The 27,921-nt window shown below is 39.3% G+C and overlaps 2 protein-coding genes across 2 annotated transcripts; both read left to right on the plus strand.

Moving 5' to 3' along the window:
- Window positions 1-1,150: 1,150 nt before the first annotated feature.
- Window positions 1,151-27,722, plus strand: LOC145230500 (lipoxygenase homology domain-containing protein 1-like). Its single transcript, XM_080095934.1, has 59 exons — window positions 1,151-2,503; window positions 2,581-2,652; window positions 2,730-2,899; window positions 2,963-3,103; window positions 3,244-3,358; window positions 3,415-3,532; window positions 3,604-3,672; window positions 3,739-3,902; window positions 3,967-4,106; window positions 4,172-4,251; window positions 4,375-4,526; window positions 4,582-4,695; window positions 4,753-4,873; window positions 4,975-5,021; window positions 5,612-5,741; window positions 5,843-5,946; window positions 6,130-6,303; window positions 6,373-6,639; window positions 6,703-6,880; window positions 7,313-7,495; window positions 7,670-7,774; window positions 7,857-7,996; window positions 8,085-8,220; window positions 9,135-9,373; window positions 9,620-9,789; window positions 9,864-9,967; window positions 10,289-10,455; window positions 11,018-11,237; window positions 11,344-11,498; window positions 11,608-11,686; window positions 11,822-11,900; window positions 11,973-12,028; window positions 13,495-13,530; window positions 13,605-13,813; window positions 13,974-14,113; window positions 14,575-14,654; window positions 14,717-14,862; window positions 14,923-15,010; window positions 16,249-16,461; window positions 16,693-16,891; window positions 17,215-17,390; window positions 17,972-18,095; window positions 18,386-18,507; window positions 18,720-19,018; window positions 19,231-19,449; window positions 19,536-19,691; window positions 20,134-20,271; window positions 20,380-20,546; window positions 20,669-20,816; window positions 21,035-21,262; window positions 21,512-21,644; window positions 21,785-21,912; window positions 22,099-22,286; window positions 22,465-22,768; window positions 23,304-23,440; window positions 25,568-25,688; window positions 25,976-26,182; window positions 26,271-26,377; window positions 27,150-27,722. Exons 1-59 carry the CDS (start codon window positions 2,129-2,131, stop codon window positions 27,262-27,264), a joined length of 8,892 nt encoding a protein of 2,963 aa, XP_079952060.1. The 5' UTR covers window positions 1,151-2,128; the 3' UTR covers window positions 27,265-27,722.
- LOC145230504 (uncharacterized) lies at window positions 23,508-25,529 on the plus strand. The gene has a single exon (XM_080095940.1). It carries the CDS (start codon window positions 23,707-23,709, stop codon window positions 25,171-25,173), a length of 1,467 nt encoding a protein of 488 aa, XP_079952066.1. The 5' UTR covers window positions 23,508-23,706; the 3' UTR covers window positions 25,174-25,529.
- Window positions 27,723-27,921: the final 199 nt, after the last annotated feature.

Here is a 27,921-nt window from a genome sequence, read left to right on the forward strand (position 1 = left end):
TTTTCTCCGTTGTATGGGGTGGTTTAGCTGGCTTTCAAACGTAGGTTTGTATGGTTTAAATTTAGTCTTATCTTTGTTCAAATTTAGATCGAAAGCATTCCAGAGCTCGATGTTTTCTACTGACAGCTTCAGCCTTATCATACCACAATTAAACGCTGGTAAATCTGAAAACAATGGGACCAGACGTTGCCAAACGAACTGGGCCATGAAACGGGAAGTCTCATTAAAAACCCATGGGCAACGCTGGACTGCACGAGTACTGAGATAAAAAGTAGATGCAGACTTACAGAAGCTTGTTCGTGTAACAAAAGTACTTCACGTGCAGACTTGGGCAGCTCCGGCGACACTGTCAAATTTATCGAAAAATAAGTTTGAAATATACGGTAGCTTAGCCTACTGAACATGCACCTCAGTCCCATCAAAGAAACACGCTATTTGCCGTTTCATGTATAATATTTCTGCAAACCGCTTAGCACCGTCGATATAACGTAATTGCCCCCATGGTAAACAGGTCTGTGTTGATTCGTTTTTGCCGTGGTAACACTTTCGCGGCTGAACCCACACAAAGTCGCATCGTGTTGTTGGAAGTCTTTGTTGTAGGATCGTGTGCTATTGTGTTGTTCGTAATCAATTCCTTTCGTTCCAGCCTTCAACGTAACAGTCGTTATACAAGAAAAAGGCGGCATTTTTCTAATTCGACGCATCTCGGCTAGATGTCAGAAAACGCGATTTTTTGTGCTATTTCGTTTTGTAGGACAATTTCTAAACCAGTTATTAAAAGCCATATTGCTATTTAAGTAGTCAGCAATGTGGTTGCCTACAATTTCATCAAGTCAGGGAGAGTGGAGTCACTGAAGTGCTTAGACAAACATGGCGTTAAGGCCGCACTTTCTGACATTGTGTTTACACAAGGTACATTGCTATTTCAGAGAGCTGGGGACTTGTAGGTGGTTGTTTATGGCAACAGACGCGTTGGTATAATTCCTGTTTTGAAGATTATGCAGTATTTTACTTTTGGAAATTATGAAATTTCGAACAAATTAAGTCTACGTTAAGGCTTAGCAAGCTCAGCTGATACAGGCACATTAAAGACACATACTGGTTACAGCAGAGTAGCTAAATCACATTATTTCTGGATAATATTTGTTGATTTTGTGAAAAGTTCATGACAGCAAGGACCCTTTCTGTATTGTAACATTGGGTACCTGAAGAAACAGTCAAGTGCGGATTAGTTAAGTGGCCTATAGCTCAGCTGGTGACTAGTGTTATTTCACCCTGTTGTGTTGTGAATGGGTTGTATATGATAATCATTTTACGTGTCAGTAGTTTTCTGTTGCATGTAGCCTATGCAACTTTCAAAAGGGATTACTGACAGAAAAAGTAAGTTTCGTACGGTTCAAAAACGGGCAGTGTAATTATACATTTTGATCATAGATAGTGAGGCATACCCTATATTCACTTAATCTACTGCAAGGCATTTACCTTTATTATAATAAATGAAATACAGTTTTAGATCAAATTACCTGTACAGCTAACAGTACAGCTATAAGATTAGTGCGTACAAAACTAACACAGAAGTTCCAACTTAGTTTTTGTATTGTTGTATCCCTTACTGTATTTTGAAAAGGGGGTCGTTGCTGTGTAACTTAGTTGGTCTTAACTAATATTTCTACAAACCGCAATTGTACAGAGCTCACAAAAGGTTATTGTTTAATATCTACTTAAAATCTTTTCAATACTTTTGTACCTGGTGATAAAACTCTATTACTCCATAAAAGCAACCCTTTCAGATTGATCCTAAGTCAATATTGCTTGATGATACAATCAAGTGGCCTGTTTTCGTTTCTTTTGTGCAACCTCAGAAAAAGGTGCCGTGCTTATAGAAACTGAACTGGCCTGGATACATAATTGTCGCCCTATTCGTTTAGCGCTTTGCGATTTTTTAAGGTACGACAAATGATTACTTATCGATACAGGTCACTCTATATTGTTTGATGTATAGTTATGGAGCATAGCTTTCCAATGTGTGGACTGGTTGTCATCGAAAGAATATCGTTAAACGTGTTTTAATGATACCTGTTGTGAACCAAACCCGCGTGGGACTTTCATCAAAAAGGAAGCAGTGACAATGTTGATAAACAAGCCGCCTGCATACCAAAGCAGCATGTCGCAAAATTTTCACAATCCTGTTTCCCACCAATCGGGCTTTCCAAACCACTCACAACATGGCCACGTGAGTCACATATCGAAACGGAATACTGGATCAAAATTCGGCCTTACTTCCACTCATGGTAATAACTCGACTGTTGGTATAAATGACTCAATGTTAAACTTTTATCCCCACTTGATGCAACCAACACGAATGAGTGAAGTTGTGGGTGGCGAAAGCAGCAACAGCAGTTCTAACCGGAGTCCTTCCACTCGCATGAGTCTAAAAAATGCGGCTACGCTCTCCACTGCCAAGACGGTTTCGTTTTACAGAAGTGGAGATGTACATATGCAGGTACGATTCCTTGCTGACTGGCTTTAACTACACATGCCTGTAAATCAATTTCTGTTTTGTTTGTATTCTGTCCATAGGCGTTTAAAGTTGCCATAACCAAACGGCATTTCCGAACGTTTGACTCCCTCCTGGAAGCATTATCGGATCGAGTATGTTCCACGATATGATTGCACTCTGTGCGGTTTACACCCTGTAAAGTTGTTTATAATCTTGCTTTTATACGTAGATACCCTTGCCCTTCGGGGTTCGTACAGTTAGCACCCCAAACGGAACACATGGGATCAGTAGACTAGACGAGTTCGAAGACGGCAGAAGTTACGTGTGTTCCGACAAGAAAACCGTGAAACCTCTAAACATGAATGCAGTCCGTAGTAGCAGACCACCCTGGTTTATAAGGTTTCCTACCACAAATAGAAACGTTCGGTCTTTACCAAACTAATGCATATTGCTTGCTTGTAGTAAACCAAGGACGCGTAACCGTGTTGTTGCCCAACTTGTGAGACCAGCTGGATCGGAATCACTTCGAGTCCCCCTTAGATTAACTCAGGTTAAAACGCCCAAAAAGATTGTCATTGTTCGTAACGGTGACCCCAGTTTCAGGTGAGCTAAAACAGTTTCTTTTTCTTTTCAAGGAAACGATACCTGACTTGGTGGTTGATTAAAAATTTTATTTGAGATACTAACATTATAGCCCGTTAGAAAATGTGTTTAATTGTTTGTTTCTGATTTTTTCCCATAAGACACACAATTCTGTTGAGTCGGAGAACTCCACAAAGTTTTGAGAGCATTATGGAAGATATCGGAGAAATTTTTCGAATGAGAGTACACAAGTTATTTACCTCCGACGGACGAAGAGTAAGACACTTCTTAATTTGCAATTTACTTCAAACTACTTATCCACTTCCTTGCAGGTCGAAAGCCTTCAGGGCCTGTTTTTGGGGCCCAACGTGTACGTTGCTTCCGGCCGAGAAGCATTTCAACCAATGGAGTACAGGATTAAGCGAGTTGCCATTGTTGACGATAAGAGAGGTACGTCAAACAAATAGTATACAATGTAGTACTTGTTTAAATCGAATTGATTTGACTATTTATGTACTTAGATCCTGGTTCTGGAGAAGTCACCTCAGATCTAAGCAAAGAAAGAATGCCCAAGGAATTAAAGAAAACAAGTATGCTTTCGGATTTTTTTGACAACCAATGATGTCAGGACCATCACTTGGAGCTTTATGTTACAGAAGGAAAATGGCGTGTTAGTGTTGCAACGAGCGAGTTGCCTGCAGCTGGGACCGATGCAAGGGTGATGATTACAGTATACGGCGTTAAAGGCAATTCCGGTCCCATTCTTTTAAGCGATGGCAACAAAAGCACTTTCAGGAGTGGAAACGAAGACGATTTTGTTGTATGCTTTTGACTATAACACCTGATTTCATTGATTTTGCTTCAAACGTTTTGTGTTTTGTTAGATTCATGTTGGTTCAATCGGAGACATACGAAAGATTAGAATAGCCCACGATAATTCAGGGACTTCCCCAGGTTGGCTCTGCGACTCAGTCACTCTCACTGACGTCACAACTGGAGAAACACTCGACTTCCACTGCAACAAGTAAATGCTAATACAACGCGCCTATCCTAAATGTATACAGTTTCTACATGAGCTATGATTATTAGGTGGTTATCAAGAGATGAAGACGATGGTGATATTTGTCGAGAAATTGCTGCCCGCCTTCCAGACAAACCTGTTCTACCTGGTAACTTGACTTTATGTGATTTGATAAAAACTTTGCTTCAGTCAAACGTAACGATAAATGCAACATTTGAGAATGAATTTTGTTGTTGAAGCTTTTGACAAAACGTGTTTAATATAAATACAGAAATGGTATATGTGATTTCTGTAACCACTGGCAACCTATGGAACGCTGGAACAAATGCTGAAGTATTGCTAACTCTGTATGGTGATGTTGGCGACTGCGGACCTAGACTACTTCAGCAAGGAGGAAAAGTACAGCCTCAAGTCAAAGGAACTGTAAGTCAATACGTTTTACTGTTTCCTATCGCTACTGATGTTATTTTTACTACAGACGTCTGTGTATCGCATCAGAGCAGTTAGTTTGGGGACACTTTTCCGATTGGTCATTGGCCATGACTGTCAAGAATCTGGGGCTGGCTGGTTTCTGGAAAGAGTAACAGTAAAGGTAATATTAGCTTTTTGCCTTGAAAGAAATAGTTTTTGACAAGTGATAATTTTTAAGGAGGACCGAGTAGGGTCTGACGAGTGGATATTTGAATGCAATCGATGGCTCGATGCAGGCGAAGACGACGGAAAAACCGTTCGAGAGCTTTACGCCGATCCCGACTCCAGAATTACACAACGTAAGTGGCTCGGTAATTCCTTTTACATTCATTCTTTTACCACTCAATGTTGGTTATTAATGAACATTTTTTTATAATTTGATTTGTGCATCACTTTGCAGCTTCGAGAGGACGTAGTCAGGCGGACAAACATAAAGACGACAAGTTGGTAAGTTATTAGCTTTCATCTCTTTCATTATCTAAATCAGGGGTGGGCAACCTGCGGCCCGCGGGCCAAATGCGGCCCTTCATTGAAGGTTGTGCGGCCCACAGAGACGCTTGGATTTTAAATGTACTGAAAAACGAGTCCAACTAGCCTATTACACATTTTTGAGCAGATTAATGCGCCTGATGTTAGTTTTCTGCGACCTGACAAAATGTGGCTTGAATCAAATGCGAATTGTACTTATATTTGAGCATATTTGGTAAGCAACGAAGTAAAATCACCTTGTGTTATACACAGGTGCGACCCGCGATCTAATTTTGGCAATTGTATTTGGCCCCACAGTAACAAAGGTTGCCAACCCCTGATCTAAATCACAGTTTTTCAACCCTAGCCCATAAACGTTTTCGTAAGTCTGCGACCACCTCTAACATACAAAGATTTTTTTTAACTTTTTTTTATGAGGAGATTTTTCCTTAGTGATTTACATCTATATCCTGAGACATACTTATTTCCAGATATAAAAAGTCAAGGCATACTAATAAATGTACTCTGCAGTTGGTATATCATTTTCAAATGTTAATAATTTGTTGTAGTGGGGTCTTGAAAAGTGGAAATTCCAGCGTGGAAATGAGGTTGTCTTAATGAACCACGCCACTCTAAAAGCTGTGCGAGTTCGAACAGACGCAGGCATCGATGCACTGGGCGACCCTTCCCACCCTCAATGTACGGAAATTTGATTCCTTTTATAGATACTTTTGTCCAGTGCCAGGCATGTTCATGCTTGGATAGCCTACAGCCTTTTGACCACATTACTTTATATTCAGGCGCGTTCGAAGTATTGCGAAGAAGATCCAATGTCCGTGTGTTTTCCAACATTGTCCAGCCTTCCTTTCACATTGCTTTAGATCAAAATCGTATGCTTGGACAGGTAAATGATTGGATAACTATGTTTTTGTTTTTGTTTAGTACATCTAAATTATAAGTAAGATTGTGATGCAGAAGGACATTTGAATTTCCATTTTCTGCCAATACAACCCTGGAGAAAACATTGGTTTTCACGAATTGCGATTTGGTAAATGTATTACGAATACCCCAAACGTTTTATTTACAGGGCAAAGGTGGAACTTTTTGCGAGTTCCACGTTAAGGTGCAGGCTGATAGGTCGGTCTTACTTGAATCGTCTAAATACTCTTCTCAACATGCGACCTTTGACCCGAGCGGAAAAGCAGCTGATACCCGTGGCAATCCCAACATACCGGGAAGGACCTTCACCGTATACGTTAAAGTGAGTACTGACGCTCAATAATCGACTTTTATATAATATGTGATATTTTTCTTTGTCACTTTTTTTAAGGGCTGCTTTCGACACGAGTCTGTCATTTTGTTGAACACAAGTCTTACACAAGCATTGGCTGTCGCATCAAACGGTGATGTCATCGGCACAGGACGTCGCTCTGACGTGGAAATCGGAGGAGCAAAAAGGTCTGGAGAAGAATCAAGGCTATCCAAGCAACTGGCGCTGTTTCGAGTGCTGAAAGTGGCTGAAGGTGTCCGCATGTTTCAGTGCGAAAAAGACCCCAGAAAATTTTTGAGGATTAAAGACGGACAGTGCGACGGACTGGTAATTCACTTAACAGGAATATATTCTTTTTTGCAGGTTAAATGAGTATCAATATTGTTTCAGGGATCAGGGGATGTATATTGTCACTTCAAAGTGCAAAAGTACAAGATAGGTGGATATGTGACGTTACAGTCCATGAAAAATCGCGGTGTGTTTATTGGCCTCAACACAAACGGACAAGCCCGACCCACTGTAGACACTGGTGATTCCAACACACAGTTCTTTCCAGAGGTTGTTAAATGTAAGTTTCATCTATACTTTGCTTAACATCATATGTCAATACTATGTGTATAATTAACTTTTGATATTGATGTTCTGCTGCTCAACTGTAGCGTTTTAACTTATGGTTCAGAGTTGTAAGTCGGACCGGCCTTAAGTATAGCCAGTTGCTGGACGTGACCTAATGTAAAACTGCCCTAAAACGCCTTGTTCAAGACCAATCGTCTATTATTGTCTATTCTATTGTGTTTGTTGTCTTGGTCTTTCCTGAGGCTTCAATGTATAGGCCTGTCAATCAAACTTTCGGGCCTAAAGCTAAGCGGGCTTCTCAAAAACTTTCGGGTTCGGACCGGGTTCGAGCTCCAGTTTGAATCCCGTTTCAAGGTTGAAGAAGCCGTTATCGCTTTAACGATTTTCACTAAATGATAATTTAACTTACACTTTTATTCTACAGTTGGAATGCGACGAACCATTAAAGCTGATGAATGGATTACACCTGAACCGTCGTTTGTGGCTTCAGCACGGGAATTACCGAAACCTCCTAGTTCACAACGAATCGTCAGCCCTGAGAAACTCAAACCATCCCCTTCTCATGTTACTCTACAAGAACGAGAGAACAGCAACTCTGGGCCAAAAGGTATTCTTATCTACATTTTGCTTCTGGTCAAACAAATGCACGCACTTTTGTTAAATTATGTTAAGTGGTAAATGTTAATGAGCTAATATCATAGAATTTATCATTGTTTTGTGAGACTTATCTCAGCAAGTAAGCTTTTTGTTTAACAATTTTAAACGTATTAATTGCTTTCAGACGGAGATTACAGAGTTTATGTAACAACGGGAAACTCAGGATCTACGGAATCGGTTGCTCTGTGCGTGTATGGAAGCAAGGGACAATCCGCACCTATAATACTGGGTATGTTTATAATTATCCTACTTGCAAGCATTTTAGGTGCAAGCATTTAATTTTCATTTGTTGTTTGTTGTTGATGCGCCAGGCAAGGGAACAGAGGGCGGCGTGTTTCAATGCGGACAAACCGACGAATTTCAAGCAAACTTAGCTACGATCGGTGATATCAAAAAGATTCGAATCGGAATAGAGGAATGTTCGCCGGACTGCGATTGGAGGCTTAAACAAGTATTGGACAGCGATGCCTGATCTTTTTTAGCACTATTTTGCTTATTTTTCTGAAGTTGCTGGAATCTATAATGGACCTACTTTTCAGGTCAAGATGAAAGACATGTCGAGTAACGAGGTTCTACGTTTTAAGTTTAACCGTTGGCTATCGCGGTCACGTGATGACGGAGCAACAGTTCGCGAACTTCCAGCACTTACACAAGATGGTTCTCCAGCCTTACCAGGTTTGTGCTTTGTCAAAAAATATTTTGCCAGCACTGAATAAGCTTACCTGAGATAGATTATAAGGGATGAAAAACAACAAATTATAAAGTTTGAAACAATGCTTACACTGGACTTGAAGCATGTATAAAATTGTACATCAGCGGTTTTCAACCGGGGGTCCGCACAGCGACTTTATAGGGGATCCGCGACAACTATTTTGGTGCGCAAGGAGATTGATAAAGCGCGAAAAAAATGTTTCAGCGTTTTAAAATAGCATGAAACTTGTTTAAAATCATTCTTGATAGGGGACAAACCAAAATGCATTGTGACATTTAACCCCATTGCGATATAACAAAAGGTAAATTGTCAGTGGTAAACACAACGGCACATCACAGTGTAACCCTTTCCTGTTGATTTCCGATGTTGCAACCAGACTTGGACAACTAGATAATTCTAGTTTAAATGTGCAAATCTACAAGTTCAAATTTGAAAAAACTAAAGGTTGGCTTAAATCTAATTCTAACTTAGTTTGAATTCTAGTTTAATTTCTAGATTTTGAGAAAATTCTAATTCTAATCTAATTTGCAAAAACGGAGATGCTCTAGTTTTAATTCTAATCTAATTTGAAAAAACGAAAAAAAAATCTAGTTGTCCAAGTCTGGTTGCAACCCAGACAAAAAGATTTACATTTTGGTCCTGGACCAAACGTGGTTTGTGTATTCTGCACGCTGTTTTGGTTGCTTGCTAATAAAAAAGGACAAACAAAAGGTTGAGAACCATTGCTATACAGGGTGCACCCTTCCGTGATAAAACAATCCATTCACCCGATATAGTTGTTTTACTGCTTTACCTCCGTTTATGCAAAGACTGTTTTCCTTTTTCAAACCTTTACGATTGGGTTGTTGTTCGAATATAATTCTTTTTGTCTGGATAGTTTTAAGATACCATGTTCTGGTGAGAACTGGTAGAGGATCCCCACCAACATCTTCAAAATCTCAAGCATCGGGAAAACAAGCCAAGAACAAAAATTCTGCAAACCTGAAGCCACCTGAGGTGTATCTTTGCATCTACGGCGAACAATTCGATACAGGCCGAAGATTGCTTATGCGAAAGCCCGCTAAAACACCTGGGAGCAGTCAAGATTCGCGTAAACAACTATTCTCCTCTGGCCAGGTACGTAAAAACCATTGTTAAACACATTTTTGAAACTTGTTTGGGCATTGTTTGTATACTTGCCGTTTAACATGACTTATTTGTTTATTAAAAGCTTTGTTTGCCCCTGAAAACTTGCTGTTTTAGTTGTAAAACATTTTTTACTCCATATGTTGGCAACTTGCAACGACAAAATTTAAATTTGCAACAGCCAAACGTAGGCCTATTTTTTACTTTTATGAAATCCGGTCATTTTTATTTTGACAGCTGGACAAATTTGAAATCGAAGCGGTGTCATTGGGCGAGCTTACAAAGTGCGTCATCAGTTGTCCAAAATCGTCCCAGGAATCATCTTCTCTCACACCTTGGTTTTGTGAGGAAATCGTTGTGCGAGAATCTGACGGTGCAAGTTCCGAGTTTGTTTTTCCTTGCAAAAAGTAAGCAAACGACTTAAAATCTACCGACTATGTGTAGATTAGTTTGCTGTAATTGTGTTTTCTTTTTGCTATAGATGGCTTGGCACTCAAAAACCGAAACCAAAAACTCAAATTACGATCAAACTGGGCGAAAAACGCGAGGTCAAGCGTAAGCAAAGCGAAAGCACGGAATATGAAGGTAAACAAAAAATAAACAAACGCAACCAAGTTATTGTTGAAGTCGCTTTCCTTCTTTTGCTTAAACATCATGTCAGTGTGAAACAGTAGTGATTTGGTAACTAAATCGGTTATCCAGGGTTCGTATTTACAAATGACATTGGCTTTATGCATTGGCTAAAAAAAGTTTAACAGCGTGGCACTTTATGAACTGGCATTCTAATGATTTGATGTTACTGGTGTTTGTGTTGGCTGACGAGTTGGTCTGTAGGTTGTGTTTTTTTCTGATAGCGCAATTTTTCACAAGTTGAATTTTTCGACGTTTTTCCACTTGTTTGTTCAGATGGTGATTGGAAAGTTTCAGTTACTACAGGGAGCCAGGAGAATGCTGGTACATCAGCAAATGTCATGTTTGTTGCTTACTCGAGCGATGGAACCTCGTCGGGTCCGGTTTTACTGGGAAGCGGATCGGGTGGTTTGTTTTTAAGAGGAACAACGGAAAGATTTAAGGTAATTTTAATGAAAAACTTCAAATTAACATTTTGATCTGAAACCGGTGATTTTCAAACCGTGCGCCACGGTACACTAATGTGTCTTGAGAGATTTTTTTAGTGTGCCGTGAAACATTGTTTTACGACTTAATAACGACATGTGGGCTTTCATTCATGACAACAGTCGAAAGCTCATACTTATGTCGTTGATAACCGCGCCCACCACAATAAAGTTGAAAATTAACTTCCTTTTTTACAAGTTTTGTTATGTTGGTTGCAAAGTTTGCCGCGGAAACAAAACTTAGTTGGTAATGCGCAGTGACTTAAAAAGTTTGAGAACCGCTGGCTAGAGAACACTCGAGAAATGGGAGATTTGTTGCAACAATTACTAAATATACTGCAAGGCTTTAACGTCCGACAATATCTTAGTTCTTGTTGTTTCTGCAGTGCTGAAAACGCGTGAGGAGCTAAAAAGTATTTAGTCTATTTTTTGTGCAAAAAGTAACGAATTAATATGACTTCATTGTGAACGATAAACAATACACAAAACTAACCTATTTTTATTTTCGCGAAACAATTAGGTTAACCTCGTAAAGCTAGAAGACCTGCACAAGATCCGCATCAGCCACGACTCGTCAGGTGATCACCCGTCGTGGTTTGTTGAACGACTAAAGATGAAAGAATTAAATAGTGACGTCACTTACACGTTGGATGTGCACAAATGGCTTTCAACGACTGTGGAACCGTATCAGATGACAGTTGAGGTTCCAATTCCTAAACCGGGCGAAGAGTTAACCCCAGGTAGATTGACATCAAGTAAACCAACGTTTTTTTGCGAACGTTGTTTTGTCTGCGAAACACTTGTAATTATTCTACTTAGAATTTGACACTATTTTATATTTTCCAGTGTTCATGTATAAAGTGCTGGTTTACACCGGGGGCATTTTAGGCAGCGACACAGAAGCAAATGTGTTTTTAACCATTTATGGCAGCAAAGGCGACTCCGGGAGGCGACCTTTACACAAATCGCTAAATAACAACATCAAGTTTCAAGAATCGCAAGTAAGTTATGAATTTCCCGAATTATATGACTATTTATTACTGACCTGGTTGATTGATAATTGACAGCAAGGTATTATGACCGCTAAAAATTTCATTTTTTTGTCACCAGGTTGACATCTTTGAGGTGGAAGCCGTCGATCTTGGCGAACTAACGAAGATTGAAATAGGCCATGATGGAATTGGTCCAGGTGCGGCCGGCTCGATGTACAATCAATTGCAAAGGGTCACATTAATACTTTTATATCTTAATAATGCGCAGGGTTAAACATAAACAATCCAAGGGTCTTTGGGTTTACATGTATTTTTTTAATGTTTTATTTTAGGCAATGGATGGTTCCTTCACAAAGTAATAATAAAAGAATCAGACAATTCACCTACAGACTACATTTTCTTTTGCAACAGGCAAGTAACGAAAATAATGCAGGAAGAATACTTTTTAAGCTTGATCTTATAAGTCATTCTTTTACATGGCAGATGGTTGGATGATGGGCAAGACGATGGCAAAATCCAAAGGGTCATCGAAGTTGAACGTAAGTTACCAATAGATCCTCCAGAACGTAGGTTGAATTTGTCATTTGTTTGTGCGAACAACGTCTTGTCGTTAACTGACTGCATAGAGCAAAAAATGTCTTGCGATGACTCACTTGTGGCCTATCGTAGAGGTCCAAGTGTGTTCCGAAAGATAGATAACAGACTTACCGACGGTTTCAGATCACGCCAAGTATATAGCATCCCACAGGGCGGAGGGTTCTTCAGCGAACTCTACGCCAGACCTCTATAACACCAAACTTCAATGGTCACCAGAAGTGGCCGGCTTTTCTTCCGATCACATACCAAAATCTTCATCTTGTGCATCCTCGGCTCAGGCTGTTACCAGTAGCAGCACGGCTCATGCAAGCACTGGTTACGGCCCTGTTGCCACAGCTAGCGAACCTACGTGGAAACTGACACGTAGCGGGATTCCGCGTTATAGAAGGAGCGCTAGCTACAGAAACTCGCGTCTGTTAAAGCGTATGGCGTCTTCCGCACGTTTTAGAAGTCGTATGACGCGGTCTGATGGCAACACCACAACCGAATCGTCCGCTGATGATCCACTTCCATCAACCACCCCTTCATCGCCTCTGCGCGATCTCCTGCCTTCCCTCTACGTATGGCCGAGAGATGAATCTTCTCCTCCACCAGTGTTTTTGCTCTCAGCCGAGGGTGACTCATCATCAAGACCTTCACCCACTGTGCGCACGATGCGTGGCAACGCACTTCGCAGTGTTAACAACAACATTGGTCTCCAACCTTTCGTGTTTCCGCGTGAGCGCCCATAGCAAACTACACAATTCTAACATCCAAGCTACGACCACTACCATGACCTGTACACTAACAAAAACGTCGATCAAATCAAAATCACTGCCGATCAAAAAACGCTGCTAAAGATGCTGCCAAGCCTTGCCGAGTGATCTGTACCGATTGATGGTGACTTGCCATTCATTTTTATAGATGTGCGATTAAGCATGCTGGTTCATTGCAAAGAAGCTTGCTGCTCGGAGACAAACTGTAGAGCCTGTTAGAGCAAAATGGTTAGCGTTAAGCGAGTATTCATACGCATATGATCGTCAGGCATGAAGATGTTGAACTTGAGTTGTTACAGTTCGTGCATTAACATCAGAGCTCCATCCAAATCTTAGTGCATGTGTAGGTCGATAGTAGTGCACGCAGTAGGCAGGTTTAGTTAGTGCTTGCTTCTGGGTTTAGGAAATAAACGATTGCTTCTGGGTTTAGGAATATTTAGAGTGATGTTTAAATACTGTACCAAGCTAGCGTCTGCTTGTTGGTTGGATGAACACTCGTTCTTATGCCAGCTTAAACTGGTATCTGTTTTTGTGCTGGCTTATCAATTATGTGCCGTATCCTGCTTTATGCGCGTATGTACACCTTCTGGTGGTGTAAAATAATCTATTCAGAAAACATGTCCGAAAAATTAATTCAATTTTTTGTTTGTTAGCTCCTGACGATTCGCACGATCTGGACACGAGTACAGGTATAACATGTTTTTAGCTTACCTCAAGTTTTATCGCAACTATCTCTGCTTTAACCCAAGTTTTGTCTTCCCAGAGGGGGAATATAAAGTCTACATAACTACTGGCTCCCAGTCGAGCGATCAACCCTATCCTGCAGACACCCTTGTTTCCATGGTGATTTACGGGGATGATGGTAAAACCGGCCAGATCTTGCTACAACCTTCCCCGAGCAGGCAAAGTCAAAGAACTGACACGCCGAAACAAGCTGCTCTGTTTTTACCTGGACAAACAGACGAATTTAAGGTAATATGTTGAAAAAGCATATCAATATAACTTTGTATTTGACACCATCGCTTATCTGGATATTTTGACATATTGGTTGGGTTGATAGTGCAAAATAATCAATGTGTTTACTACAATTTTGCTGTTATGCCATAACTGATTTGACGTTTGTTGCTTTAAGATTGATGTCCCAGAAATTGGTGGCATCTATAAGATACGAATGTCATTCAACGAGGACTGTGACTGGCAGGGAATTTTCCTTGAGCGAATTCTTCTCATTAAATCTTCATCAAAACGTGAATTGCTCTTCGTTTGCAACAGGTAAGAAAACCGAATTCCAACGCTAGCTCTTAAGTCAGTTTTTTTACCACTGTGTCGTGAAATTGTCCGATTTTGCCCATTGGTCGTAAATTAAAAAAACGCTAATTGTGTGCCGTGCTATTTATTCTCCTGACAACCGAATTGTCACGACGCCCTTATTGGGAGTCATTTATCCATATTCAGAATTTAGACCCCAAAAAAATGTAGTTTCGCCTCTTTGTGCCTTAAAATCTTGCGTTTTACCTTGAGCTGCATTTAGCGCATTTAACCCTCACCCACCAATGGCCTCCACTTATGGCGCATCATAACGCCTTAACGTTGAGCAGCTATTATCCGACTTGGTTTAGGGCCATTGTGTCGCTATATTTTCTTTTACCAAGCGAAATCAACTCAACTCAATTTACCCAAACTTTCTTATACACCTTCATTTTTTCATACCTATAACACAAAAATATTCACAGGTGGTTGTCACCAATTGAGGACGACCAAGAAACGATTCGAGAATTTCCAGTCACCGCCGAAGGGGAACAACAATTGCCAGGTAAGATACATAACGTGACTTAATTAGCAAGATTTTAACGTAACGCCGTTTACATAACACAGTAAATCCATATTTTGTCACTGTGACCACTGGCGACCGCAACGCTGCTGAGACGGACGCCAATGTTTATGTGACGTTGCGTGGAGATCGTGGAGACACTGGAAGAAGAAGATTAAATCACACACGTTCTGATGTCCACACCTTTCAGGTAGAGACACATATTTTTTTCTGGTTTGGCAACCTGTAAAATAAAAATGTTTTTTGGCAGCGTGGAAAATCGTCGTCTTTTACACTTGAAGCTGTTGATCTTGGAAGGTTACAGGAGGTTGAAATCAGCCACGACGGAAAGGGATATGGTGGGTTAGATATTTTGTTTGTATAAAATGAATGATTTTAACAACGTAACAAAATCATTATTTTAACAACGTAACAAATGAAAATGATATATCATTTTCGGTTGTAGTGACTTAGGATTTTAGCTTTTAAGTCGAACTTAGTTTCTAATTCGCTTGCCACACAACCGCCACAAGTCGAATCTCTGAATATTCGATCTTGACAACCAACAAACAATAAAATACACGTAAGGTATCTGAAGGTAATAAGGTCCACTGCTCATATTATTTTATGTGCCAGAAAAAATGCTTCCGTTTTGATGTAATTTTAAAATATACATGTACTTAAAATGATTTACAAAGTTTTGGACCTGAAAGTTATATGTAATTGTTATCATGACCAATCCAAATTAAGAAGTGCTTATTTTCAACTTTTTATTATTTTTTGTTAAAATTGGTAACAAAAATGAAAAGGTTGTGTTGTCGAAATGAAAACTTATAAAGATATATTAATAATGGGGTCATTTTAGTTTAATTGAAGCATTATCCGATCTGGAAAAAAGAATTACTTCAAATAAATTTTATTACTGTTTTGTTTGTTTTGTCAGCCATTGCTTGCAATAAGGCCCAACGATAATTTGTCATTTTCTCAAGTGTCTTTTATACTATAGGCAACTGATATGTATGCACAAAATTTGCTTTTTTGCTTTCTTGGGGAGATTTTTCATTTGGTATTTTTGGTTATCAAATGTCAAGGGGTCGTTTATTCTTTTTTTTAGTAACTTCAGATTAACAGTTGTATGTCTTAGTTAACAGTAGGCTATATGTGTAATATGAGTTAATAACGTTGCTTGTCTTTTATTTGACCGAAGCAAAGTATAAATGAGTCTGATTGGTTTCTAGACTATTTTTAAAAACATGAAACTGTTGGGCTTTATTTACAGCATAGGTTTGTATTAAGGCCCAAGTTTTAATTTTTTTAAACTGTTATCCTACAAAAACAAAACTTGCAAACGCCCTCAAAATCTAATGGATGTTTAATATCAACCTCTGCAACAATCATGCCGAATTTGGCCTGGAACGGTTAAATGTTTTTTCAGTTTTACGCAATAGTTTTTTAATGGGCCTTGTTAGCTGCAGGTACCTATTGAGCGATAGGCTGTTGCATTCTAATAAAGAAATTGACAAAAGTTGAAAAAAATATGTTTACCAGCAATTACATACTTACACAATAAAACGTTACTCATAAATTGGTATTGCAGGTTCGGGATTGTTCCTGGATAAGATCACGGTCCGCGATCACGAATTTGCGGGCATGGAATGGGTGTTTCCCTGTCGCATGTGGTTGGATGATTACGTGGGTGATTGTAAGACGACCCGGCGTCTCTCACTGCTTGGAACATGCGAAGTTAGCTCCGGTGATGACGAACTCATGAAACTTAGTGTGCCATCAAGTACAGAAACTCAAGAGGGAGGTTCGTAATTTTTCTCTGTTTCCAAAAACTGTTTTTCGCTGTTTTCGAATTGGGCTGATTTTTTGTGCATAAAAATGCTATTTTTTTACTGTGTTGAACATTGGATGTTTTTACTAGTTGCCAGACACTTTTATCGATATGCTTTGCTATTGCGCAAATTCCCGTTAAATCATGGCAGTTTCAAGAGCAAACCATATTAATTGTGTAAGAAACTTTTTTGTAACAAACTAGATGAGAACGACTTCATCATCAAAGTATCCGTGGGAGAGGTTATGACGCAAGGAAACGACACCATAACGTTACAAGGTTACGTAGAAGGTGACGTAGGAAGCTTCGGACCATTTTCGTTGGGAGAATGGAAACCGGGCCAAGCCAAGGAATTCGAAACCACTGAAAAACTGGAAAAAGTTGGTGAAATCAACAAACTGAGGTAGGATAAATTTAGTTTTTAACCAATCTGTAGAAAAGCGATTGTTTCTTACCTTGTTTTCTAATTCTTCGAAAATTATTGAATATGAAGACAAAACAAATTAGGTGCTGCAGGTGATTGTAAAAAATCAGACGTAATTATTTATTGAACAATACTGGCAAACTAGTCAAAACACCGATTTGCTGTGGTTATTACTTATTATTTCTCAACTTAGTGGTCGACATACGCTATTCCTTTTCTTAAAAGTCCATGAAAAGCACTGTTTTATTCAATTGAAATACAGCCTAATATGTGGCAAATGTATGTTCAAAATTTTGGTATAGAGTGGAAATGCAAGATTCTGACCGAGATCTAAATCTCTTCCTTCTCGATGTCACAATCAAAAACCGCCGCACACAAGATCTGTTGAGCTTCTCATTTTATCGACGATTACGAACTTTAACTGGGTCAAATGTTAAGGAACTTCCAGCACTAAGAAGCAACCGACCGTACAAAAATCGTGAGCCAAAATTATTGGTTGTCATTTCTGTAAAAGATCGATGTGTACATCGAAGTAAGTTAGGCACATAGGCATTCTGCTAGAACAGTGGTTCTTAACCAGGGGTACGTGTACCCCTTGGGGGTACGAAGCACTAAAGCAGGGGTTACGACATGCAGTGTGAAACTGTACACTATTTAGGCATATTTGTGAAGAACGCGTAACAAGTTACTTTGTTATATGTCTTTGACTGATTGTTGGTGTGCTGTAAACATTGATGAACTTACAAGACTGTTTTAATGCATGCATTGAACACGTAAGTTATAAATACAATGAGTTTAATTCCTATTATCACAATTTTATTTACTTTCGTCGGCCTTTGTAGGGGTACGAGAAAATTTCATGAAAGCTCAAAGGGTACGAGCGCTAATAAGGTTAAGAAACACTGTGCTAGAATCAAACCGTTCTCCCAAGTTTTCGTACACGACAAGGCATAGGCTAGAAAACTTATGTAAATACATGGCCTGGTTTACTGTGATTTTTGTATCAGTGTACCATGAAGGCTTCGGAATCAGATTTTGAATTTGTATTTTTTTCCATAGTCGTGAACTACGTGGTGGATCTGGATATGTCACCTAGCAACGATGACGTCGGATCAGGGGGAGTCCTTTACCTGAAATTATCTGGCGAGGGTGGAACGTCTGGGTTGAGAACTTTGTTCCGAAGGTAATTTGTTGTTTTCTGATCAGGTCAACAAATTACTTTCTTGCTTTCTGTTGCTTGCACTGTTTGCTTTTCCGATTGTTTGTGTGCTTAAAGTTAAGAAAAGATATTCTTTTGACAACTTTATGGTTTACAGTAACTTGAAGAGCTTAAATGACTAATGTGTATAATGTATTCACAAATTCTGTTCTGTTATTATCAATTTAACCAAACTTGAACTTACAAATTAAGAGCCTATATGGTAATGTGGTTGTTCATCTATACCCCCTTCTAACACGTAGTTTGAAACACAGAACGGACGGTTTTCAGGCAACGAAACGGGAGAAAGGTTATACCTTCGAAATGACAGCAGTTGATCTCGGTCACCTCACAACTGCAACACTAGTTTATTTGTCGGACAACGATGTAGCACCCGGTTTGTATTGATTTCATTTTAACGTAATACCTAATAAAACCTGAAAATTGATGCTCTCAAAACGTCGTAAAAAAAGGCTAGCTCCTAAAACAACACTAGAAATGCTTGGTGGTGATTACCAGATATTTGATAAAACATGACAGGTGGATGTCAATTTTAACTGTTCTGCACATTCGAGTATGTGCCACATATTTTTCTTCTTCTTCTAAAAGGTGGTGGTTGGGTGATCGAAGAGATTTCGGTCAAAGTGCCAGATATGCCGAACTTTTTCGCTGGCGAGTACAAACCCGAACCAACTTACAGCTCAAAGATTCAGCACACGTTCAAATCCATTCCTTCTGTGTCTCGTGTGGAGAAGGAATATCAACTTGCTATGTATGAAGCGGGCCGTGAATTGAATAGAACATTCCGGAAGGCATCAGCAATACGAGTCAGAAAGAATGTAAAGTCCCCTGAAAGTCCGTCAACCGGAGAATGGCTGCTTACTCTTACAACTTTCAAATACAACGAAGTAAGTGGAAACTTTGTTGTATGTTATAAAAGTTAAGTTAAAGACATGCCTGTCTCATGCGAAGTTATCTATGTCAGGGGTTAGTTTTTAGTTTTTTGGCTAGGTATTCATGTCTGCAGAATATTTGTGAACAAAGCTTTTATAACAAGATTCTGGCTTTGTGTTGTCGTTGGAGTGCAATTTCAACTTTTGTTACACTGGCTGTTTTTCAGGTTTCTATTTTTAACCGAATCTCTGCGCGCGTTTTTGGAACTCGAGGGTGTTCTGACGTCATAGACCTGTCGCATGACGTCACGCATGAGAAAATTTGCAAATTCGACCATCCTGAGTTAATTACGAGGATTGCCAACATTAAACTGGACGAAAGTCTAGGTTTAATCTACATGATTCGACTTACGATCAATAAAGAAGCAGAGGTTCGAATACATAAGGTACATAAGGTTCTTTTTGACTTCTATTTATCAAAGACATCCCTAGCAAAAATCCTTTTTCATTTTGCTTGTTCCTTACGTACCAGGTTAAGCTGAAGGATGTTACTGCAGAGCAGGAGTATTTAGTGCATGTAACAGCACAAGACCGTCTTCATGCAGTTGCTGACGCCAAAGGTTGTGTTTCGTTCGAACTTCAACTGGTTCGACCTGATGAAGAGCCCTCATTACATCACCAATACGACGTAAGGCCAGCTCTCTCATATTATAATATATGGTGGATTCTTATTATAACTAGTGATGCACTAAACCCGCCTTAAAAGGTTTGGGCCAAAGCCAAATATTATAAGGCTGACATTAGGTCGAACCCAAAACCCCTATTCTGATGGATGTTTTTAACTAACCCATGTGTTGTTCATGGAGATGAACCTATTTCTGACACCCCAAAGCCTTTTGCACAATACGTAACCTGAATAAAATACCTAATATTTTGCAGACAACGTGGCTCGTGTTTTCTAGATACAACAATAAATTTATAATGCTTAAATTTAGCGACATTTAAAGTTTCGAGATTTATTTTATGCACTAAAAAAGTTCGAGATGAAACCGAAACATCGACAGAACGGCATATTCGACAACCGAAATTTTGATGCATCACTTATTATAACGTAATTTATCCGTATTCAGATCATTCTCAAGACAGGCAACCACCCTGCATCTTCTACTGACGCCAATGTGAAACTGAACATCCTTGGAACAAGTTCTGAGACAGGATTCCGCCCACTAGCGGCGCTGTCGGACAACCCCGATGATCTTTACGGCTCAGTAAGCGACTATAGATTTTAATTAACAACTAAATGATTTCAAGTTAATTCAGTTTACGGAAGCAAGTTGCTTACCATGTCTCTTGTAATTGGTCACTTCTTTTTGCAGAGACTTCTGGATCGCTTTGCGCTTGAAACAATGGACGCCGGCGAACCCCGAAAAATCGTTATCGGACATGACGGGAAAGGTCTTGGCGCCGGATGGTTTGTTGACAACGTTGTAATTTCGGAAACCAGACTAGGCGTCAATCAAGAATTTATGTTCAACATTGAAAAGTATGTCATTTTTGCAAACTGCAGGGATTGGTTTCTTGACCATTCTACAAACCGCGTAACTCTTAAAAACGATTTTAGGCCTTCTCTTTGGAAATTTAGCTAATAAATATGAACACATGCAGATGGTTGGATGATTCGGTGGACGATAAGCTGATTGAACGAGAAGCAAATATTGTAGCGACACGAATTGATCAACCACAAGTCGATGTAAGCAAGTCAAAGGGAAAATGGTCATGTACGTTAACGAGCAGAGAAGATCTACTGAAGCAGGTAGAATGAAGTCATTGTCTCCAACATAAGCAACTTCTATAAAAAAGACATCACATATGTTGCGTTTTGTTGTGGAATTATCTGAGAGTTACTACGCATGCAAGAGTCGTGATATATTTTTTTAGTTTTTGACCAAAATTTTAAATTGTAAAACTTTTCCAGGGTTACAGTTTCAAAGTTGGTTTATTTTTTCAAAATCTGATCTTAAATATTTTCAGAAATCGTACGACATTCGCATTTGTTTTTGCTTTTCCGACGGTCGAACACGAGACCTGGTACGTCAAGTTGCCAAGACAACTGAGGTATTTGAGGTCATCCTCGATGAAGAACAATTGGAAGAAGAAGAAGATGACAATGTAGAACCGAATGACGAGATTTTTGTAAAGATTAGGGCCGAAATAGAATCTACAAACGAGGCAATAAGAAAACGCTGGCCATTGGAAGAGGTTCGCTTTTTATTGTTACACGCTCTTTGAGATGGTGCATTTTTAATGGAAGCGTTCTTGTCTTGCTCTAGCTTAACACCAAAAAAGACATTCATTTTGGTCAGAATTTTGTACAATGGGCACTAAACGAATCCTGAATTTTAAATTACCACTTTATGAGCAATTTGATTTGATCGACAGGTTCGCAAAGGAGATTATTCTTAAACTATATGTATTGTTCAAAGTCACTACGATTATGTATGTGTTTAGATGTTGATGATGAACGAAGAATCAGCAGAGAAACTTCGCTTTGTGTTCGATGACGTACCCACATGGGAGGGAAGTCTGCGTGGTCACGTGAGAGAACTTCCGGTTTGGCGACCGAGTCAACCTCTTCTTCCAGGTAAGAAATTCCTTGACAATAAAGTTTAATTTCTTCTTGAAGTTGTTTCGCCAGTTTTTCAAAAAGCATTCTACTTTATACACGATTTCGTGTTAACGTCTGTCGACACTAATGAATGATTTTATGTCTAAACTTTTTAGTGATCGAGTATTACGTGGTTTTCACGACGTCGAGCGAATCAAACCCTGATTGTCATCCAAGCCTCGTCACTATACAGCTACAAGGGAAGGGGTGCACCACTGGATGGCGCAAGATTGTCACACCCGAAGTATTTACTAAAATAATCGTTCTGCCTAACATTGTTACTAATGTAGTGCCATGTATTTCAACTCGCAAGGTGTTTAAGTCAAAGCTATGGCAACCACTGGTTTTGTGTTTGAGATGCATGTTTTGTGGGGTGAAAATATTGAGCAACGTAGGCTAAGGAGCCAATTTAAAAAAGCGTTTGTTACAGAATGCAGAAAACCGCTTTCAGCCTGGTCGAATTGAAGTCTTTACGATCGAGGCAGTTGACTTAGGCGATGCTGTGGACTGCGTTAGTATAAATGTGGGCGGACCTTTGAATAATCCGTGGTTGCTTGAGAACGTGAAAGTGAAGCGTGGATTCTATGCGGATCACGAACAGATATTTACATGCGAGAGGTAAGGAAATGAGAGAGAAATTAATAAAAGTAGAATGACAATGGATACATTTTTAAAAAAACATTTGTTTCGTAGAAACACCTACTTTTGCAAATTAAGTCAAAAATTGTTAAATTTTAAATTTTGACTTCTATAAACAATTGTAACCGTCACCTCACCTCTGCACTTTCTTTTCAAGGGAAATCAACGAAGATCAAATCTTAGATCTCACGAAGTCCCAAATCTCCTCATGTCTTCCTTCTCAAGGGGCCAAAAAGTCGGCACTAAAAGCCGTTGCGAACATGTCGTTTGATGTCACATTGCAGTGGTCCGGCTTGGACGAAGTAATTAATCAAAAACCAGAATCACCAGATAACAGTCGCGATGTAATTCCACCTGTTCACGTGCAACTGACAGGCAGCAAGGGAGTGAGCGAGCTGGTAGCCATTAATCTCACAGAAACTGAAGCTGACCGAAATAAACGAAGATCAAGTAATTTGAAAGTGAGTAAGCGTTTGTTAATCATTCCAACATTCTAAAACTATAAAAAGATAATGAGCATTCATCCACTAAAGCGCAAACCTTGGCCTACAACACACAGGTTATTACAGCAATCTCGAATAAACATACACAAATGTCTTATACATTTTAGCTTGCGATGTGCCGAGGTTTGTTAGTATGACGTTGATTAAAATATTAAGGAGCGCTGTTTAAAATTAGTGTGCAAATATACACGATCAATGAAAAAGCAGTGATTTTTAACCTGTGGTATTTGCCCCAAATGGGGTTATTTGACTTTTAAGGTGTAACTACTTTGTTATTTTAGTTTCGTTACGTCATTCTTCTGTGACGTAATACTTGGTAATTTTAGTTTTTTTTAGTGGTGAAATAAAATCCATCTAGTTGTTTTCAGGGGTAACGGTAATAAAAAAAGTTACACATCACTGCTCTGGAGGCATTATTTGCCCAACTTATGTAGTTTACAAATATTAATTTTTGTAATTATTGTGGATTTTACCCAATGAATTTTTTTTGCAGATGGAAGTGGTGATTGCCAAGTTTGGGCAGCTGCAAAAAGTCGGAATAGGTTTCTTGGAAGTGCCTTCGAAACTTTCCAGTCAACTCAAACTCTGTAAGCTTAAACTGACCAACCTGGAAACTAACGAACACTACAGGTAACGTTGTGTACCAAACCTGAAGGGTTAGAACAAGCATGTGAAAAACGTTTCTGATTTGGAACTCTAGAAGTATATATGTTTGTATGACACTTTTTTTGTGTGGCATTAAGCGTTTGGTAATTTTCATTTGGCGAAAAATACTTTTTTTACGTTGTTTCAACTTTTGCTCATTACTGAAGTTTAATTGTTATTTCTGTTGTGACAAGACAATAGACTAACAAACATAATGCTGTTTGTGTAGTTACCTTACATATTTTTTTACAATGAGGTTATGTACGTTTGTATTGTTTATTTCTCCTTGCTTGGTGTTGGTGGAAGTAAATGCCACCACGACAAATGTAACGGAAACAACAAATCAAATCGACGATGGCAGTAGCGAAACTCTCTTTAAATGCACATTCGACGTGGATTTGTGCGGGTGGACCATATCTGAAATCAGCAACGAAAGCTTCGTTGTACATTGGCTGCGTAGGAAATTTTCGGCATCGGAAACACGAGAAGAATGGTCGCTGGCGGTTTACTACAATATCGACTTTGACGATTTTGATTTAACAACAACATCTGCAACGCAAGGTCTCGCTTCGACAACTCAATTTACTGACTTTGAACAGTCAAGTCGACTAGGAAATAAAGAATTTTACACACCAAGCCAAGAAACTAGAATTGTTGCTATGCCTCTGCTCGACTTGGTTAGTCCAGTAATCAAAGTTATCAAACATGGATGCATTAGATTTGCAGTAAGTGCCGCCAAACATCTTACCGGCTCAGATTGTTTGCATCTCCAAATGAGAAAAGTGTTTAACACTTCTGAAACAACTTTGCTATGGAGTCTGTGCGGTTTTTCGCATCCACCCTGGAAGTTTTATTCAGTTGACCTTACTCCAGGAACTTACAAATTGCTTTTTAATGGAGTTGTGCATTCACATAAAGACAATACAAACTTGATGCCGTTTCAACTTGATAATATAACCGTGCAACTCAAGCGATGCAAATCACAACAGCATAACGTTGGTTCCCTTCGTACCCAGTTCAGAAGACCATTTTTTATGCTGGGCTCTCCATACAACAACGTGATGTGTAATTGGGTCGTGTTGCAATTTAACACAGCGCCTCATGTGGTTGTGGAAGCCCATAAGTTTTCACCTGGTGGGGCTAGAGAGTTTTCTGCTGTGGTGACATACGTAACCAAAGACGGATTCAATATGTGTGTATCCAAAACGCAAGGAAAAGTAGGTTGGGCTGAAGGCGAAGTTTTAGTGTACTGGAGAGCGTCTTTGCCCCCCATCACTGAATCGTCTGTTGGTCAAACTTCATCTAATGCAGCTTTAACCACACACGAATCCAATACTGTATATCCACCGTTCACCGCAGACGAAACGAATACAATTTGCCCAACACAATTTGCTTGTTGGTCTGGTGAGTGTGTGTCCCTGGAGAAAGTTTGCGACGGTGTCAGTGACTGCTTAGTTGGTGATGATGAAGACCAAGCGTGCGGCGAATTCGGAACTTTGGTGTTTTCTATTATAGCATCCGTTTCGGCAACTGTCCTTGCCCTTCTTCTCCTATACATGTACGTGCTGCGCATGAAACTATTGGCTGAAAATACGTTTGGAGGTGATTTCGACGATCACAATCGCCGCTATTTGGCGCTGTTGGAGCAAGCCATTGAAAACACGCGACGTGATGAAGCAGAAGCTAAAGCTCGTGTGTTTGACAGTGATGCAGTCTGAAAAATAAACCAAGCTGAAACAATTTGCTGTAATTGCGTTACTTTTTTTCGGTATTATAATTGCGAATGTAACTACGATCTAAAAAAGTCTTTTTACAAAACCTGGGAAATGTCCAAACCTTTTTTTGCTGCGATATATTTTGTTGTTGTGCCGGATCATTCATCTTTTCACAAGGTCATGTATAATCGTGATGTGTAGCAGAAAAAAATGTGACATTATTAAAACTAAAATCCCTCTTCAGTTGATTGATGAGACAAGCAATATGGACCGTGCGCTGTTTTATCGATTGTATATCACCTTAGTTGCTTTGTGATGAACCTTGTTTCAAGCACGCTTGTTTGTTTTCAGTTGGACGACAATGCATTGCTTTAATTGAGCTTCCGTACATTTTCAGCTTTCGCCCGGCCCATAGCTTTTCAGAGGATAGTTTGTCCAACAAGGAACACAAAACTGGTTTGAACTGGATCGAACTGGTGGCCGTTCTTCCAAAACAAGATCCCAAGACGATATCAGACGTACGTTTTGTTATTTTTAAAAGTCGTATTTCTATGTACATTAACCGATAAGTGTAATTAGTGTATGTAGCTCGAAGTAGCTCATTTTATTGAATTGGATTTTAATGACATGTACCACACGAAATGCATTAAAGAGTTTTTTAAAAGTACGTCAAATATATAGTGGGATCTAGTCATATATGCTAAAAGGTTATTTCATACGGTAAAAGGTTGTGGAACCTTCTGTAATCAGTGCGGCATGAATACTTCAAATCCATATTAAAACCTCACGAATGATCTCCTTGCAGCTTGTTGATTACCACGTGACTGTTCGCACCACTGAGCGTGAAAGCGCAGGGACCGATGCCAACGTTTACCTAACCCTGGTGGGCTCAGGTGGAGACAGTGGTAAGAGATGGTTGCTGAAAACTGAGGACGGCGATGACCCAAAATTTAGCCCAGGATCAACAGATGTGTTTCAAGTTTCCAGCGTAGATGTCGGCGCGCTGAAGCAGGTAGAGTAATTGTTTGTTGCTTACATTTTTTAAAGTCTGTCTGCCTACTCATTGTCTTCCTTCCCGTATTTTCTAACTATTGTCACAGGTTATAATTGGACGAAATGGCCGTCAAACGTCATCGGGCTGGCATTTAACAGACGTCACTGTGACTTCATCAGCTGATTCTACCAAGAAAATATTCACATGCGGACAGTAAGTAAAGTTATCCAAATTTCCTGTATAATAGTTTTAATTTCAGGGAGATTTTCTTCCAAAAGCATATATACTCGTCTTTCGATTTTCTATTGCCAATTACTTGTTAATTTAGTTCAGAAAATGATTTCTTAAACCAATGTCGAATTTTCACTTTCAATAGAAGTGCATGTCATGCGCTTCACTAATTTTACACAAGGTCACCAAGTTGTTATTTGGAAGTTTACCTCTATTTCATCCATTTGGTTTTTGAAGTAAACGATTTTGATGGTTGGTGTACATGGCAAACAATATAATATAGTTGAGTTAGGTACATCTTTATTACAGTCTCCTAGTGTCCCTAAAATAGTGTTTTTTTATTTCCGTGCATTAGAAATATCAAACAATACTCGATAAAATTCATGTTTAAATTGTCACAGATGTTATGTGACTTGTTGTCGCTTTGACCCAGGACGGCCTTAAACCCGCTTAGCCTCAAAAATGTGTTTTACACGAGTTTTCTGCCCTAAAGGCACAGCAAAGTGATTTAAACGCTTTGCAAATCGCAGTGGTAAACCTTTCTTCTGATTCGGTATTAAACCAGCGAAACGATACATTTGCAGACATATTTTCATTTTTACTGCCATACAAAGTTGTTTTTTTGCTCGTTAGGCAAATAAAAACATATCTCATTCGATCTGTCAATGTTTGTTAAGTATCAATGTAGGGAAAACGTTTTTGTTGATTTACATCATATATTTGAGGGCCAATGTTATATCCTTTTCAATCGCAGGTGGTTGTCTAATCTTGAAAGCGAAAGCTTCATTGAAAGAGTCCTAGAGATCAAACACGACGACACGACTTCAGTATCAGCAACACCAGCACAAGACCCTGAACCAGAACCATGATGCTGTTTTGTCCTGGAACATAATGTATAAACTTTTGTACACACCTTGTAGGGTTCTGTCTTTATACACGAATGTAGTTTTTAGCGTTTTCTTATAATACCCTCGGTTGTCGGCTAAACGAGTTTGTGCCTGAACGTATTTTCGTGATGTAATTAGTCAAGTGTTTCTGAAAATACAACGAATAAATAATTAACGAGCCTACGCAGGGTGACATTTTAAAATACACGCATACTAGTTCATTTTGAGCAGACGTTTAGCATCACCGCTTCTTTGTACAAACTGTTATTTACCTCACGTGCCGTTAAACAACCCTGTTTTATTTGTATGTTATCCTTTTGTACATTAACATGTGTGATTTTTTACTAGCAACTCTCCGTTAGTACTGTGATCGTATGTAAACTGTATCCTGCATAAAGTGTTAGTGGTTCGTTTGCAAAGGTGCCCAAATATATTGTTCAACTCAATAAGTTCCTTTACTTAAAAATCCATGTTAGATTTTTAATGTTCGTTTAAGAAGTGAGTAAGCAGTTAGCTATCAGCCCATTCGTCCGTGTTTAGTTAACGTTTTGATCAACATTGTCACCCAAAAAGACATACGAAAAACATAGAGCCAATGTCTAAACAAAACAAAAAGTTTTCCATCCCATTGTTACGATT

Source organism: Phallusia mammillata, chromosome 5, assembly GCF_965637545.1.
Source record: "Phallusia mammillata chromosome 5, kaPhaMamm4.hap1.1, whole genome shotgun sequence".
NCBI lineage: Eukaryota > Metazoa > Chordata > Ascidiacea > Phlebobranchia > Ascidiidae > Phallusia > Phallusia mammillata.